Source organism: Gossypium hirsutum, chromosome A12 (assembly GCF_007990345.1).
Source record: "Gossypium hirsutum isolate 1008001.06 chromosome A12, Gossypium_hirsutum_v2.1, whole genome shotgun sequence".
Taxonomy (NCBI): domain Eukaryota; kingdom Viridiplantae; phylum Streptophyta; class Magnoliopsida; order Malvales; family Malvaceae; genus Gossypium; species Gossypium hirsutum.
Genome location: NC_053435.1, coordinates 100,587,938 through 100,604,260, shown reverse-complemented (window position 1 = coordinate 100,604,260; position 16,323 = coordinate 100,587,938). Strand labels below are relative to the sequence as shown.

General features: G+C 36.3%; 1 protein-coding gene, 1 long non-coding RNA gene and 1 pseudogene across 4 annotated transcripts; all 3 read left to right on the top strand.

Moving 5' to 3' along the window:
- Positions 1-415: 415 nt before the first annotated feature.
- Positions 416-2,519, top strand: LOC107946884 (uncharacterized). Of its 2 annotated transcripts, none has more exons than XR_001697022.2 (3): positions 416-1,815; positions 1,919-1,976; positions 2,078-2,519. It is a non-coding gene; the product is annotated as an uncharacterized lncRNA (long non-coding RNA). The 2 variants fall into 2 exon arrangements; XR_001697021.2 differs by having other exon boundaries at positions 425-1,815; positions 2,075-2,519.
- Positions 2,520-12,715: 10,196 nt separating this feature from the next.
- Positions 12,716-13,546, top strand: LOC121203292 (chaperone protein ClpC1, chloroplastic). Its single transcript, XM_041083306.1, has 3 exons — positions 12,716-12,993; positions 13,079-13,201; positions 13,272-13,546. Exons 2-3 carry the CDS (start codon positions 13,145-13,147, stop codon positions 13,500-13,502), a joined length of 288 nt encoding a protein of 95 aa, XP_040939240.1. The 5' UTR covers positions 12,716-12,993; positions 13,079-13,144; the 3' UTR covers positions 13,503-13,546.
- LOC121203490 (ATP-dependent Clp protease ATP-binding subunit ClpA homolog CD4B, chloroplastic-like) lies at positions 13,546-15,973 on the top strand (annotated as a pseudogene). The gene is made up of 5 exons (XR_005906460.1): positions 13,546-13,754; positions 13,844-14,061; positions 14,137-14,212; positions 14,305-14,394; positions 14,503-15,973. The product of XR_005906460.1 is annotated as an ATP-dependent Clp protease ATP-binding subunit ClpA homolog CD4B, chloroplastic-like (transcript).
- Positions 15,974-16,323: the final 350 nt, after the last annotated feature.

Below are 16,323 nucleotides of genomic sequence, written 5' to 3'. Positions count from 1 at the left end.
TAAATGCATCCATAATTTAAAAACTAAATAAAAAATATAAATATAAAATTTTAAATTATGAAAATGTGTTAGAAGATTAATTTGATAAAATTCATAAATAAAGACAATTAAATTTATTAAATTATATAATAATAAAAATAATAAAATATTTAAGTATTGAAAAGTAAATATTTTATTATATTTAAATATTTTATTATATCAATTAAAAATATATTTTTAATTAATTAATTAAAAGAGAGCAATTAAAATTAAAAAAATTTGATAATATTAATTATAAAATTGAAAATTTTTATAATTTCATAACCAAAACACAAAATAACTATAATTAAAGTAAGATTCGAAACAATAAATACAACTCAAACTGAAATGATGAACTCTCTAACTATACGGCATCACATGAGTTCACAATTTATTCCTTCAATCTCAATAAATATAAACCATATGTTTTTTTTTCATTTATATTTCTTTTCTTCCTGTCATAGAATAAATGTAAAATATAAGATTTTGTTGTGGTATAAACTAATCTGATATTTCGTATTTTCATTTTATAAATATTATATTTCCCTTAATTTTCTAACTTGCTTGAAGGATCTGGTCCCCTTGGGGCTTGGTCCTCGACTCCTTCGTCCCCACTGATAAGTCCACCGGGTGTAGCCGGTAGTGCCGGTTGTTTCAGTGGGTTAGGAATAGACTTCGGTTTAAATGATTGCCATTGCTTCTTCACATACCGAGACCAGAAAAAAAACCAGAGAGAAGGAAAGAAAGAGAGATAAAAGCTTTATTTTTATTTGTAAATTTCTTTTTTTTTTCTTTTGAAGAATGTACGAGCTCTGATATCTGCTGCAATTTATACAGGTTGATGGGAAGGAGATTAGAGGCCAAACAGTGAGTTGTTTGTGTTTTGGCAGGAGGAAAGAGGAAGAGTGACAGCGACTAGAGATAGAAAGTGGAGAGAGAGAGAGAGAGATAAGAATTGATTGACTGATGCATAAATCAAGAAGATTGGTGTTGAATTGAGACTGATATATGCTTGTTTTGGTGGTTGTGATTAGAGTCTCAGGGAAGTTGGGGGTTTTACGAGAGCGATGATGGTGGATTGAGTTGAATTCGAGTTAGGGTTTATAGTTTAAGGAATTTGATACTATTAGATAGAAGATCTGAGCTGAAAACATTTGGCGGAGAAATGACAGCTTCAGAGGTATCAATGAAAGGAAACTGTGTTAACGTAAGAGGAGGAGAAAGCTTTTCTTCTGGTTGCAGTGAGTCAATGGATGCTAGGAAGACCATGGAAGGGAAAAATGGTCATTTCACTCATCAAGCTGGGATCAGAGGCATAATCTCTTCTTCCATTTCTGCCTTTCTGCGGGTTCTAAGAGTTTTGATGGGTTTTTTTTTTTACCGTTTTATGTTTATTTGGGTTCCGTCTCATGTCGGGAAAATATAGACCCTGAAATGGCGCTGTATACGGAGCTATGGCATGCATGTGCGGGACCGCTGGTGACCGTCCTTCGCGAAGGACAGCGCATGTTCTACTTTCCTCAAGGTCACATAGAACATGTTTCTTTTTTATCCCCTATTTTCTCTTATTTTCTTTCTTGTTAAAGTTAAAATTTCTTTGTTGGTGAATGAATGTGATTTCTGAAGTGGTTCTTTCCACTTCCTCTCTTTTTCTTTTTCTGGGTTTGCTTATTATTAACATCAAAGTTTGTGGTGAATCAAGTTGAGGCGTCTACTAATCAGGTTCTAGACTAGCATATGCCAGTGTATAATCTTCCATCCAAGATCCTTTGTCGGGTGATTAACGTTCAACTAAAGGTAACTTGCACATTTTTCTTATTGCAATTTGAATGGGTTTCTTTTGTCTATAGGGTTTAGTTTTGCTAACGAAACTAATATCCTTTTGCTGTTAACCATTTAGGCTGAACCAGATACCAATGAGGTTTTTGCACAAGTGACTCTTACTTCCTGAACCTACTGTAAGCTTTGGTCTCTACTTTTTTTCTTTGTAATAATCAGAATTTAATGAGAAGTTGAATTTCTCATGAGTTTGATCTTTGCCTTACCTGTTTTTTAGCAGCAAGATGAGAATACCATGGACAAGGAGTCTCCCGTTCCTCACCCACCAAGGTTTCATGTTCACTCCTTTTGCAAGATCTTGACTACCTCCGATACAAGCACCCATGGTGGGTTTTCCGTTCTCAGGCGACATGTGAATGAATGTTGTCGTAACCATTTTTTAAAAAAAACGGGTATCGACTTGGAGAAAAACGAAAACGGGAGTCGCCACCAATCTTTTTAGATGTTATTGGATCACCTTGTAAAAGTGGTTGTTTTTAATAAATGGTTTGATTTATTTAAACAACGATTTTGGTCCACGTAAATCAAGAAAACATGTTCGAGAGTCGGTTACGCACGAGGAAGGATTAGCACCCTCGTAACGCCCAAAAATTGGTACCTAGTTGATTAATTAATATCTTAGTGTCGAAAATTGAAAGCTTGAAAGACATTGACATACGATCCCTCTTCGTAAAAATGCTAATTTGAAAATGACCGATTAGATTAAAACAAACGTTAAAGACTCTCTCATCTCGAAGTAATAAAATGTCACGCCCAGTAAATTAAGACACGACATCTCAAACTTTGAGAATGAGCTTGCCTTTATTTAAAATTCATATATTCTAAATTTGTTTTTAAAAGGTTGTTCGGTTATTTAGGATAAATAAGAAAAGTTGAAACCCAGTAAGTTATGGCACGTTTTCTCGAATTTCCTAATACCGAATACTGCCTTTATTTTAAAACAAATTCTTACTTCGAGGTAACGAAGTGTTATACCCAGTAAATTAGGGCACAACACCTCGTATTTCCAAAAATAAGTATTATTCAAAACTTGTATTGCGATTTAAAAGAGTATTCCGTATTTAGATTAAATGAGAAAAGTCGAGACCCAGTAAGTTAGGGCATGATTGTCTCGAATTATCAAATACGAAATATTTATTTTTATGAAAGAATTATTATTGGGTTAGATAAAACCTAAATTCGTGATGGAACGAGATAATAAAGAACGCATAACAAATAAAAATCAATAACTATAACAAGATAAACAAATAATAACGATAAATACGAAGGTAAGATAAATGAGTCGAACAAATAATAAGAAAGGGAAATAATGAATAAGCTAAATGTTTGAAATTATTTAAAAAACTATAAGTAGAATAGATGATGAAATAATAATAATAAAAAGTAATGATATGTAAATAAAATAAATATGCTAAAAAATATATATTTATTAAATTAGTTAATATAAAAAATAATAACATATAAGTAAATACAAAAAAAGAAAATATAATAATAATAATAGTAAAAACACAATAGTAATAATAATGAAAGGGTATTATAATATAATAGTAATAATGATGATAATAGTGGTATTAGTAATAATAATAATAATAGAAAATAATAACAATATTAAAAATAACACTCTCTCCCTCCCTTCTAAATCCGGCTATTGGTCCGGCTTTGCTCCGGTCACGGGCCCCCACGGGCCACCGTCGGCGCCACCGTACACGGCGACCAGACCTCAAAAAAACTTTTTCGGTAATGAAAATATGGGTAAGCTTCTTACTTTTATTTTTACTTTCGTATAAAAAAACAAAATAAAATTGAAAGGAAAACAATAAACAAACAAAGAACTTAAGATGAGAATAGACAAAAGAAACCTCTTTTGCTTTGATCTTTTGATTAATCTCTAAAAACTAGTCTTTCAAAAAAAAACCCCTTCTAACATAGTCTTGAATGGCTTTTATAGCCAAATTTTACAACTAATTTTTTTGTCGGCAAGTGGAGTGGTTGGGATGGTTTAGTGGGGTGGTTAGAGTGGTTTAGTGGAGTGGTTTAGTGGGGTGGTTGGAGTGAAGATATTTGGATTTTTTTTATTTTTTTATTTCATAAATAGGCCATTAGGGTTTAGGTGATTGGTCTTTGAAGGTTGTTGGGTTTTGGGCTGTTGGGTTTTTAGATGTTGGGCTTTTTAGCAGGGCAAAATTTGGACTGTACAGCTGCCCCTCTTTGCTTGTTGTCGTGTAACGTGAACAGAGCAAAGACTATAAAAAGACCAATTTTGCTTGGGCTCGCCGAGTCTTGAGTTCTTGATCTTTGATCTTTTTTAAATGGCCTCTTGACGGTTTCAATCTGTTTCACTGCAACTCAGGAAAGCGATATCTGCTATCTTTGATCTGCTACCCGTCTAATACAGAGACGCCAAATCTGTAATCTCCGATCTGCTCCCCTTCTAATACAGAGACGCCAAATTTGCTTTGTCAATTTACTCCTTGCAAACTCATGACTGTCATGTTGATATCTTCAATCTGCTCCCCGTCGAACACAGAGACGCCAAATCTGCTTCTTCGATTTGTTCCTTGTAAGCACAATGATGCCAAATCATCTTGGATCTTACTTCGGTATAAACATCTGAAGGCCAGATCTGCTATGTATCTGCTCTCCGTCGAAATGGAGATGCCAGACTTCGACTTGTTCTCTGACAATACAGAGATGCCAAATCATCTTAGACTTGCTTTAGCGTAAGCACGCGAAAGCCAAATCAGCTATGTCTTCGATTTGCTCCTTGTAAGCACAAGGATGCCAAATTATCTTGGATCTTGCTTCAGTATAAACATCTGAAGGCCAGATCTGCTATGTATCTGCTCTCCGTCGAAATGGAGATGCCAGATTTCGACTTGTTCTCTGACAATATAAAGATGTCAAATCATCTTATACTTTCTTTAGCGTAAGCACGCGAAAGCCAAATCAGCTATGTCTTCGATTTGCTCCTTGTAAGCACAAGGATGCCAAACCATCTTGGATCTGCTTTAGCCCGATCTGCTATGCTGCGGCCTATTACCCTACTGCTTAGGGGTTAAGGTGCGTCATCTTTGATAACCTGTAGAATGATTATGCTTGATAATTAGGATGCCATGATCGAAATGAGTCGGATGTTCCTAATTAAACATGTTATGATGCAGAATTTTGTGAATATGACCCCTATCCTAGACGTCACCACTCATTCCTTCATTTGTCTTTTCAAAGCATTATTCTTGCTCAACCTGTAGGCCTGTACCCTTCCACTAATGCTACGGCCCACTGAGGATGTGTGAATTTCTCGAACAATTGTCCTGTTTTAGTTTCTTGTATTATCTAGAAATTCCAGAGTAATTGTAATACCCTAAAAATTTTTACAGTAAGATATTACCCTTGATATAGTAAAATAAGGAAATAAAGTGACAAAAAGGGAAATTTTGAATTATGTCAATATTGAGAAGTATATTATGATATATTAATTCAAGAAAGGACTAAATTGTAAAAGTGAGAAAAGTTTTGTTGCACAAGAGTAAATATTCATAATTTGAGGGGTTAAAGTGTAAATATGAAAAAGTTGAAGGACCAATAGTGTAAATAATTTAAGAGTGGAATGATCTAGAAACTAAGGAAAATGGTTGAATTAGGACCAAATTGAATAGATGAAGAACTATGAGGGACTAAATTGCAATTTTACCAAATTAAATGATGACTCAAGGATGGAATTTTAAAAGATAATGAAGGGCAAAATGGTCAATTGGAAGAGAGAGAAATCTAGAAAGTAATAATGATGCTAGAGATATTTTGATATTTTATAATTATTTAATTAGATAAATATTATTTATTAATACTTTAATAATATATTTTATTATTATTTTATTAGTATATAAAGAAAGAAAGATGAGAAATTCTCATCCATATTTTCCCATGCACTAACGTGAGAGAAAGAGAGGAAGAAAGAAAGTTTTGTTTTCTTTACAATTTGGTCCTTCTACCAAAAATTCACCATTTTCACCCAAAAATCAAATGAATTCCCATAGCTACCAAGAGACAAAAATGTTAAGGAGAGCATGGGGAGTTAGAATATCAAGTTGGATTCAAGAAATAGAAGCTGGAGGAGAGAGAAAATCAAGTTAAAGATTAGTATCAATAGAACAAGGTAAGTATACCAAGATTTCAATATGTTTTTAAGTTTGTTATTATTGACAAAGCATGGAAATAATGTTATAGTAGAGTTTTCGTACATAAGGTCCTATGTTTTTGATATGTTAGTGAAGAGAAAATAAGAGAAAGTGATGAGAAATGGTGTAGAAAAAGAAATAAGGGTGTTATAACATGGTAATTAATAGCTTGCACAAAAACAGTTTGGACAGCAGCAGTAGACTAACTTTGAAAAATCACCATAAATTGTATAAATCGAATTAGAATATGAAAAAAATATGGAATTAAATCTTATTGAGTATAGTTTTTCATAGAAGAAATAGTGTAAGTAATGGATTTGTAAATTTTTAGATATAATGAATTTTGTGAGACAAGGTCAGAATGAATTCGGGTTCCCCTGTTCTGACTTTGAAAAATCATAAAAAATTTAATAAAAATAATTAGGGGCTTAAATTTATATTTATAAAATCCTGAATGAGTCTATTTTTAGGAGAAACAAACAAGAACATCATTTGAGTCCTGTATGAGGAGATAATTAATTTTTGGTGAAGAGGGGTCAGAACTGTCAGACAGCAGAACAGGGATAACTTTAAAGAATAAACTGTACTTATTGGCTAAACCAAAAATTCTAAAATTTTTATGGTAAGAATATATATGAGTCTATATTCATGTAAAATTATCGGATATTAATTTTGAGTTCTATAGATCCAGATATAAATAATTTAGTGGCTATGATGCAGATAGACAGCTTTAATATTCATAAAAGTAAATAATAAAAATTATGGATAATGTTACTTACAAGTGTGTTATCTACATTAAGGATGTGGAATGGAGAGGAGGAGGAGGAAAAATATGTATGAATATTCATCTAGCATGGCTAATTTGCATATTTTAGGCTCAGGGACTAAATTGAATAAAAGTAAAACTTTATGGGCAATTTTGTAAACATGTCAGAAATGACCAAATTGCATGAAATGGATTATTTTATTATTTAAATTACAAAATTGAATGAAATTATTAATTTAGTTCAAGATCGGGGGAAAACATGTTTTAGGGATTAAATTGAAAAGTGTTGAAATTATGAAAAATTCTGATATTTTATAGAATTCATGGATTGTTATCAATATATATGAGAATAATAGCTGGAAATAAGGATTAAATTGGAAGAATTTTATTTTCCTGACCCTAAGGATGAAATCGTCATTAATTAAAAGTTTAGGGGCAAAATGGTAATTTTGCCTAGAGCATTAATTAAATGCATTAGAATATGAAATGAATGAAAGTGATGATCAAATTTATTTATAAAGATCCGGACGACTCAAATATGAGACTTGATCGTGGAAAAGAAAAGATATCAGATTAATGAAATTATAAACACAAACAAGTAATGAGTTAAGTTCGTGTAACTTGAATTATATTCTTAAATGCTTGAGATTGTATGTTATTTATGTGAATATGATTTAAATGTTCATTGTATGAAAATTTATGAAATATTGATAAATTTGATAAAAGGAGAAGAAATCCCGGTTGAATGAAAGGAAAATTCGATGGATCTTTGAAAAGGAATTGACGGTAAAAAGGATCTAGCCCGGACGAGTGATCCTATCCTGATATAGCCCTCCCGAAGAATATGTGTAAAACAGATTTAGCCCGGACGGGTAATCCGAATTAGGGTCTGAATTTAGCCTGGACTGGTAATTCAGATCCAAGCTCATTAGAATAATTGTCGTCGCAGGGGATTTAGCCTGGACTGGTAATCCCGACAATACTCTATGAGTTTATATTACAAGGGATTTAACCTGGACTGGTAATCCCACTGTAAGGATGAGGTTCGTGGGAGTGTGCTCTCTGATATGAAATGAGTAAGACCATGGTTGAAAGATACCATGGCAACCTGTGTGTAAGACCATGGTTGAAAGATACCATGGCAACCTGATATGGAATGTGTAAGACCATGGTTGAAAGATACCATGGAAACCTGTGTGTAAGACCATGGTTGAAAGATACCATGGCAACCTGATATGAAATGTGTAAGACCATGGTTGAAAGATACCATGGCAACTTGTGTGTAAGACCATGGTTGAAAGATACCATGGCAACCTGATATGAAATGTGTAAGACTATGGTTGAAAGATACCATGGCAACCTGATATGAGATGTGTAAGACCATGGTTGAAAGATACCATGGCAACGTGACATGAAAAGAATAAGACCATGGTTGAAAGATACCATGGCAACATGACAGAAAATGAGTAAGACCATAGTTGAAAGACACTATGGCATCACGTCAAAGATAAATAAGACCGTGGATGGGAGACGCTATAACATCTGTTGAACAATTGATATTCAAGTAAAATGTATCAGATAACGAATGGTTATATGAAATTGTTGTGTGAAATGTTTACAAGAACTGGTCATATGGAAATATATGTACAAAAGCGTTGTATGAAATAATTATGAAAATGGATAAACGAAATAAGTATAAGTACATGGAATATAATTTATGTTAAGTTTGATATAAGCTATTACCAGAATAAATATACATAAAATATATGGAAATGATGAAGGATAAAATATTGATATAATGAAATGAATGATATATGCTTGTGAAGAAACGATAAGAGCATGATATGTTTCATGACATGTACATATATGATTATCTTTGATATGTTAATACAAGGAAATTATGTAATTGAGACTATTATTAATCTCAAGTGCGACATGTCGAGAAAATAGATATATCAATGTTGAATTTATATGAGATATGTGCAAGTATACTAACAATGTTGTTGTTTGATGCTTATACAAGTGCCAAACTGTTGATTGAATGGTAATATATTTATTTTATATGATGCATTGAATCGGTAAGTATTTTAATTTTTTTTAAGTGATCTGCAAATGATAGTAATGCTCTGAAACCCTGTTCTGGCAGCGGATACGGGTTAGGGGTGTTACATTTAGTGGTATCAGAAGTAAGGCTAATACTGATATACGCGCCGGCTGCTTATGCAACTGATTGACCACACTGTACTCGCCATGCTTAAGGAATTTTAGAAACTCCTTAGCCTCCTCTTCCTTTACTAGCTCTTTGACAAGGATTTCAACCTCTTTCTTCTTCTCAACGTCAACATTCTTTGCTTTTGTGGGCTCCACTCTAATGCCCCCCCATTATAGCGCTTCGCACTTCGCGTATGGGAACCTTCATTTTGCTCGCTCCTAGATGCACTGGCTATGCTCTCCCCCTCAGGTACTGTTACACTACAATCATAGCTCCATGGCACCCTCCTGTCATCCTTGTAAGGGAAAGGAGTGAGTTTATGGATGACAATATTGGGCCCAGTTCGTGTCCCCACTTCCTTATTCTCCGGTAAGGAAATAATAATTCTTGGTCGGCTGGTTCCTTGTTGTTCATTTTCCAGCACACATATTTGTCTTTTGCAAGAACTACCCTCAAAAATCTGTAGCTCTTTGTCAAACATAAGGCCTTGCACCATGGCCTTGAACTCCTCACAATTTTGGATCACATGACCCACCTCTCCATGGAATTCACAATAATTCTCTATTCCTCTTCTACATTTTCTAGAGGTCAACATACCTCTCTTCACCATTTCCTCCCATACTACTTTCATGAGTGTCTTCACTTCAGCAATATCTTCTTTGATTTTTCCTTCCATTGTTTCATCAATGGCATTCACTCCTTGATTACCATGATCAGGTAACAGATTTTCGGCATTAGGGGTACTGTCGAATTTCACAACCCCCATCTTGATAAGCCTCTCCACGGCCTTTTTGAATCCTGTGCAGTTTTCGATCGAATGCCCCGGTATTCCCGCATGATATTCGCATTTAGCATTTGCATCATACCATCTGGGGTACGGTGGCTGTAATGGTTTCAAGTGAAATGGAGCAATGGCATGTGCATCATACAAGCTTTGATAAAGCTCACGATATGTCACAGGGATAGGCGTAAATTGCATTCTTTCCGAATTCTGTCTTATGCCCGATTCCTGTCTTTGGGTATTTTGTTGTTCGACCATAGCTGCTTTGGATTGACCAACTGTGATTGCCCTCGAGTTGAGACTATTCACCTCATTGTCCTTTCTCCTTGGGGCTGATCTTTTAGTCGTTTCCCCTCAATTTTACCGCCCCTTACAGCGTTCTCAATCATCTCTCCTGCCATAATTATATCCGCGAAAATTTTCGTGGTGCTTCCAATCATGTGAGTGATGAATGGCGCCTTCAAAGCATTGATAAATAACATGGTGGTCTCCTTTTCCAATAGTGGTGGCTGTACTTGCATTGCTACTTCCCTCCATCGTTGTGCGTATTGCCTAAAATTTTCATTAGGCTTCTTCTCCATGTTTTGAAGCGTGATCCTGTCTGGCGTCATATCAGTCACATGGTTGTACTGTTGCATGAAGTCTTATGCAAGATCTCTCCATGAACCGATTCTTACACGACTCAACTGATTGTACCCCCTAGCCGCTGCTCCTACTAAGCTTTCTTGAAAACAATGGATCAATAGTTTATCATTGTTCACATACCCAGTCATTCTCCTAGAAAACATTGTTATGTGTGCCTTTGGGCAAGTAGTCCCGTTATACTTTTCAAACTCCGGCATCTTAAATTTATGAGGAAGCACCAAGTCTGGGACCAAACTTAAGTCTTTGGCATCAATCCCTTGATGATTGCTAGTGTCTTCCAAAACCCTAAATTTCTCTTCCAACCACCTGTAACGATCCTTCAACTGTTTTGAGAATTCAGTTGCCATTCTTTCCCTTTCCATCATATCTAGATTAGGAGTGACAGTGTTGATCAGGCTATCGTCCACGTTATTTCCCGACCCAGATGGGAAATTCACGGGGATTCCAGCATCAACCGGCCCATGTTGAGGTCTTACAGTAACAGATGGCCTTCTAGGAGGTACCTCAGTTTGCAGTGGCACACGTGGCAGAGTGAAACCCGGAGGATGATCCACATCCTCCTCACCAGTGATAGCCATGAGGGTCTTCCCTTTATCAGTGGCCCTTAGAAGTTGAGCCATTTCGGCCATCATACTCCTCTGAACCGTTAGCATTTGTTCCCTCATGTCATTCTGCATCTTGGCCAACTGCACTTGCAATTGGTCTTGCATATCCTTTTGCAATTGTTCGAACCTTTGATCCATACTCTTAGTTTTAGTGCGAGTGCCGTAGGGATGTGTGATTTCCAGATTTTCCTTTTCTACCTCTCTGGTAGTAAACTTTAACTAATTAGGGTCTTTCTATAATTTTGAATGCATATGATGTGATGTAATGCAAATGCATGAATGCAAAAAGAAAAGGAGATGTTGATCTTGAATTTAATTCCATTAGAATAACTTTTCTAGAAAATAAATTTCTTTATATGAAAATAGATTACATATACGGTCTTGCCCTTCATAGTCCAAGTAAACGCTGATCTTTTCTTCATGGTCGAATCTTGTAAATTCTCTAAAAGATGCCTCTGCTAGCTCCTTGTTGCTTAATCTGAGCCTCGATCTCTTGCTCGATTATCTTCATGATACTCATCAAAAAGTGTCGGCTTTTGGATAATCTTCGTTGGCAATTAAATCAAGTCATGTATTCCTTCGTGGACTTCCGGCTTTCTCTCATCATGCTCTTGGATAACCTTTGTTGGCTTGAATCTCTGGCAATTACATCATGTATTCCTCCGTGGATTATCAGATTTCTCTCGTCGTGTTTACTTGAACTATATTCAGACGACGGCACTAGAATCCACTTTATCAAGAAATTCGTTTCCTTATGACAAACTATTCTATTTAGGAATCGAATTTCGAATCAACATCTTTTCTTTGATGTAATGTAATGCAAATGCATGAATGAAAAAAGGTATCGATCTCGATTCAATCTCATTTAGAAAACTTTATTTAGAAAAAGAATATCTTTACATATAAATGGATTACATATACGTCTTTGCCCTAATGCCCAAAGTTCTAACTTTATCTAATAAAAGGGCTAACTCTCGACCTTTATCAGACGTTGACTCATACATCATGCTCAAAGCATCCGCTCGTACTGCTAAGTCTTGAACAGATTCAGCAACATCTCGGATCTGGGCTATTGCCTCTCCAATAATATAATCCCTATCTCTGACTTGACTTTAACTTGATGGAGCTCTTCTTTGAGACAATCTTCTTGCACCTCGAATTGCTCAATCCGAAGTTTACTACCATGCAATGCCGTTTCCAAATCTTCAACCTTACTTTTTAGCTCTTCTAACTCGACCGTAGAAGTTCAAGGATAAGTAGTTTCTCTGGGTTGCGTGTTTCAAATTCTTTAGATAATATGGTCAGATTTGGTCAAAGTTTTACTTCTAAAGTTGCCATATCAATCTCTTCCCAGCGAGGAAACGGTAACAGATGTGTAACTAAAGCCCTATTTAGTAACTTCACTGAAAAATCAATTAAAGTAGTTATACTTGCACAAGCGGAAGCTAGACGTCTTGGCCATAATTTTTTTGGCACGGAGGAATTTTTATTGGGTCTTATTGCTGAAGGTTCCAGCATTGCTGCCAAAGTTCTTAGCTCCATGGGAATCAATCTTAAAGATACACGTGTTGAAGTGGAGAAAATAGTTGGAAGGGGTAGAGGAGTAGTCACTTCGGAGATTCTATATACCCCTCGTGCAAAACGTGCTTTTGAACTCTCTATGGAAGAATCCCTTCGACTTGGTGTCTCTATACTTCTTAATCATTTAACAATGGCATTGAAACTGGAAATTACCTAATCTAATAATAAGAGTTACCATCATTCAGTGACCATGTAGTTTAGGTGTATGCTCATACAATTAACTCTGGTTTATCTTATTTTTCTAAAAAAATTCAGGCCATAAGTACATCGGACCAGAGCATCTTCTTCTTGGGTTGCTTCGTGAAATTGAAGGTGTAGCAGCCCGTGTTCTTGAGAATTTAGGTGCTGACCTAAGTAAAATCCGCAAAAAGGTAAAAATGCATTTACGACTTGATTTTGTTTCAAATGTCTTGTTTATAAAATAGTAATGGGTTGATTATCTACTTGTTTGACTAGGTTATTGGTAAGATAGCTGAAAGCGAAGCTAGATTTGCTTCCAGAAGAGCAGCTAGCGGCAAAAAGATGTCAATGGTAGCACTTGAGGAATATGGAACCAACTTGACTAAGCTGGCTGAGGAGGTAACAAACTTGTTTTATCTGTTTTATAATCTAAGTGGCCTTCATCTAAATAAGTTTGTTATGGTTTCAGGGTAAATTGGTTCCTGTTGTTGGGAGGCAGGATCAAATAGAACGTGTTATGCAAATACTGGGTAGACGAACCAAAAACAACCCGTGTCTTATTGGAGAACCTGGTGTTGGTAAAACAGCAATTGCTGAAGGTCTTGCTCAACGTATTGCTAGTGGTGATATTCCTGAAACAATAGAGGGGAAAATGTTGTGTCTTCTCTACAATAATTACTGGTTTATTTATTATTTGTGATGTTAGAAGTACTCATTTATGACTGTTTTGTCATTAGGTTATAACACTGGATGTGGGTCTTCTTGTTGCTAGAACAAAATATCGCGGAGAGTTTGAGGAGAGATTGAAGAAGCTAATGGAGGAAATCAAGAAAAGCGAAGAAGTAATATTGTTCATTGAAGAAGTGCACACCCTAATTGGAGCAGGAGGTGCAGAGGTGCTATTGATGCTGCCAATATCTTGAAGCCAGCTCTCGCAAGGAGTGAATTTCAGGTAAATTTTGTTCTTACTATATTCATGTTCAGGTAGCAAATGGATATCCAATCTGACTATTTCATATACTTATTTGAATTGATGCACAGTGTACTGGAGCCACGACTCTTGATGAGTACAGAAAGCATATGGAGGAAGACCCGGCTTTGGAAAGACGATTCCAACCAGTCAAAGTTCCTGAACCATCTGTTGAAGAAACTCTACAAATTTTGGAAGGTCTGAGAGAGTGTTACGAGATTCACCACAAGCTTCGTTACACAGATGAGGCCTTAATTTCTGCGGCACATCTGTCATTCCAGTACCTCAAGTATGTGGTAATCTTATTTTCATCAAGTATCTGTGTAGCCATTTTGTTCCTCACCTTGATTTCTGTATGCTTCAGTGACCGTTTTCTACCTGATAAAGCAATTGACTTGATTGATGAAGCCGGTTCTCGTGTTCGCCGTCATCATGCACAGGTGTGCTGGTATTCCAATCTAGTCTGGGGTGACTCTTATTTGCCTTTCTTTCTCAAGTTGTGACTTCATGGCTTTATCATTGCTTGTTGCAGCTCCCCGAGGAAGCTAAAGACCTTGAAAAAGAGCTCTGGCAGCTCACAAAGTCAAAGAATGAAGCGGTTCGCGACCAAGACTTTGAGAAGGTAAAAAAGTTTATCAGTTTCATTGCTTATTTTATGTTTGTAATGGTCCTGCTCTAGGACCCTAATTTGGTTTAAGCTGACTCACAGCGTTCTACGTTCTTTAAACAGGCCGGGGAACTACGTGATCGAGAAATTACGCTCAGGGCTCAGATCACTGCAACCCAAGAGAAAGAAAAGGAGATGAACAAGGGAGTGGAAAAGGGTGGGGAAGGAAGTCTGGTTGTAACTGAAGCGGACATTCAATATATTGTCTCTTCATGGACTGGTATTCCTGTTGAGAAAGTTTCAATTGACGAATCTGATTGACTCCTTAAGATGGAAAAAACTCTGCATAAGCGAGTCGTTGGTCAGGATGAAGCTGTTAAAGCCATTAACCGTGCCATTCGCCGTGCCCGTGTTGGTCTCAAGAACCCAAATCGGCCAATTGCTAGCTTCATCTTTTCTGGTCCAACCGGTGTAGGAAATTCAGAACTAGCCAAGACACTAGCTGTTTCCTATTTCGGCTCCGAAGAAGCCATGATCCGATTTGATATGAGTGAGTACATGGAGAGGCAGACAGTATCCAAGCTCATTGGGCCACCACCCGGGTATGTTGGTTACAATGAGGGTGGTCAGCTAACTGAGGCTGTTCGTAGACGACAATACACAGTAGTGCTTTTCGATGAGATTGAGAAGGCCCATCCTGACATCTTTAACGTGATGCTTCAGATACTGGAGGATGGAAGGTTGACTGACAGCAAAGGGAGAACAGTGGATTTCAAGAATACCCTTTTGGTAATGACATCTAATGTGGGAAGCAGTGTAATTGAGAAGGGTGGGCGACGGATGGGGTTTGATCCCGGTTATGATGAGAAAGACAGCAGTTACAGTATAATAAAGGGGATGGTGATGGAAGAACTGAAGCGATATTTCAAGCCAGAGTTCTTGAATAGATTGGACGAGATAATCGTATTCAGGCAGCTGACCAAGTTGGAGGTGAAGGAGATAGCGAATATAATGCTGCAGGAGGTGTTTGACAGGCTTAAAGGCAAAGAAATAAAACTGCAAGTGACGGAAAGGTTTCGAGAGAGGGTGGTAGAAGAAGGATACGACCCGAGCTACGGAGCAAGGCCATGGAGAAGAGCCATAATGAGACTTCTGGAGGACAGCATGGCGGAGAAGATGCTGGCTGGGGAAATCGAGGGTGATTCTGTGACTGTGGATATCGACTCCGATGGAAATATTATGGTTCTCAATGGGCAGTAGTAGTGGAGTGGTGCTCCAATTCCAGCTGTGTAAACCCAAACAGCCATTTCCGATGTGTTTGTTGTTTGTACCTTTTATTTTCTCTTCTTTTTCATTTTTTCATTGAATTGGCCATTATATTGAAAAGAGGACTGACTGCGTGGGGGTAGAATTGGAAGGCCATTGATTCTTTTATTCCTTGCACATTCTATGATATAAATTTGTTCCTTGTTTTATCCTCATTCTTGTGCCTAATTTCTTTATTGGCCTTATTTTATGAACCAATTCAAATTACTATTTTCTTTATACTTGTAACGAAAGTGGAGGAAAATTATGAGAAGAAAAACTTGTATTATTCACGTATGGTATTCTCTATATATAAGCTCAAAATAAACAATACTAAATAAACATCATCTTGATAAGTTTCTTTAAAGAACGCGGAATTATATTATTATTTGAAATACATAAAACTTCCAATACAACACTATCAGATGCATCCTTCTGTCTCCCTCTCTTCCATACCAGCTCATTATCCAGAAGTGCTAATTTTCTGTAAAACATTGTGCATATTAAAAAGAAAGCGTAAAATGTTGGGCAGGGTGCAAATCAGACAAAAGATGGTAAGGAGGAAGGGGAGATTGCAGGCATTGGTTCGGAACTTGAGGTAAAATGTTTCAAGGAGTGTGTTGATGCAGAAACTAATTC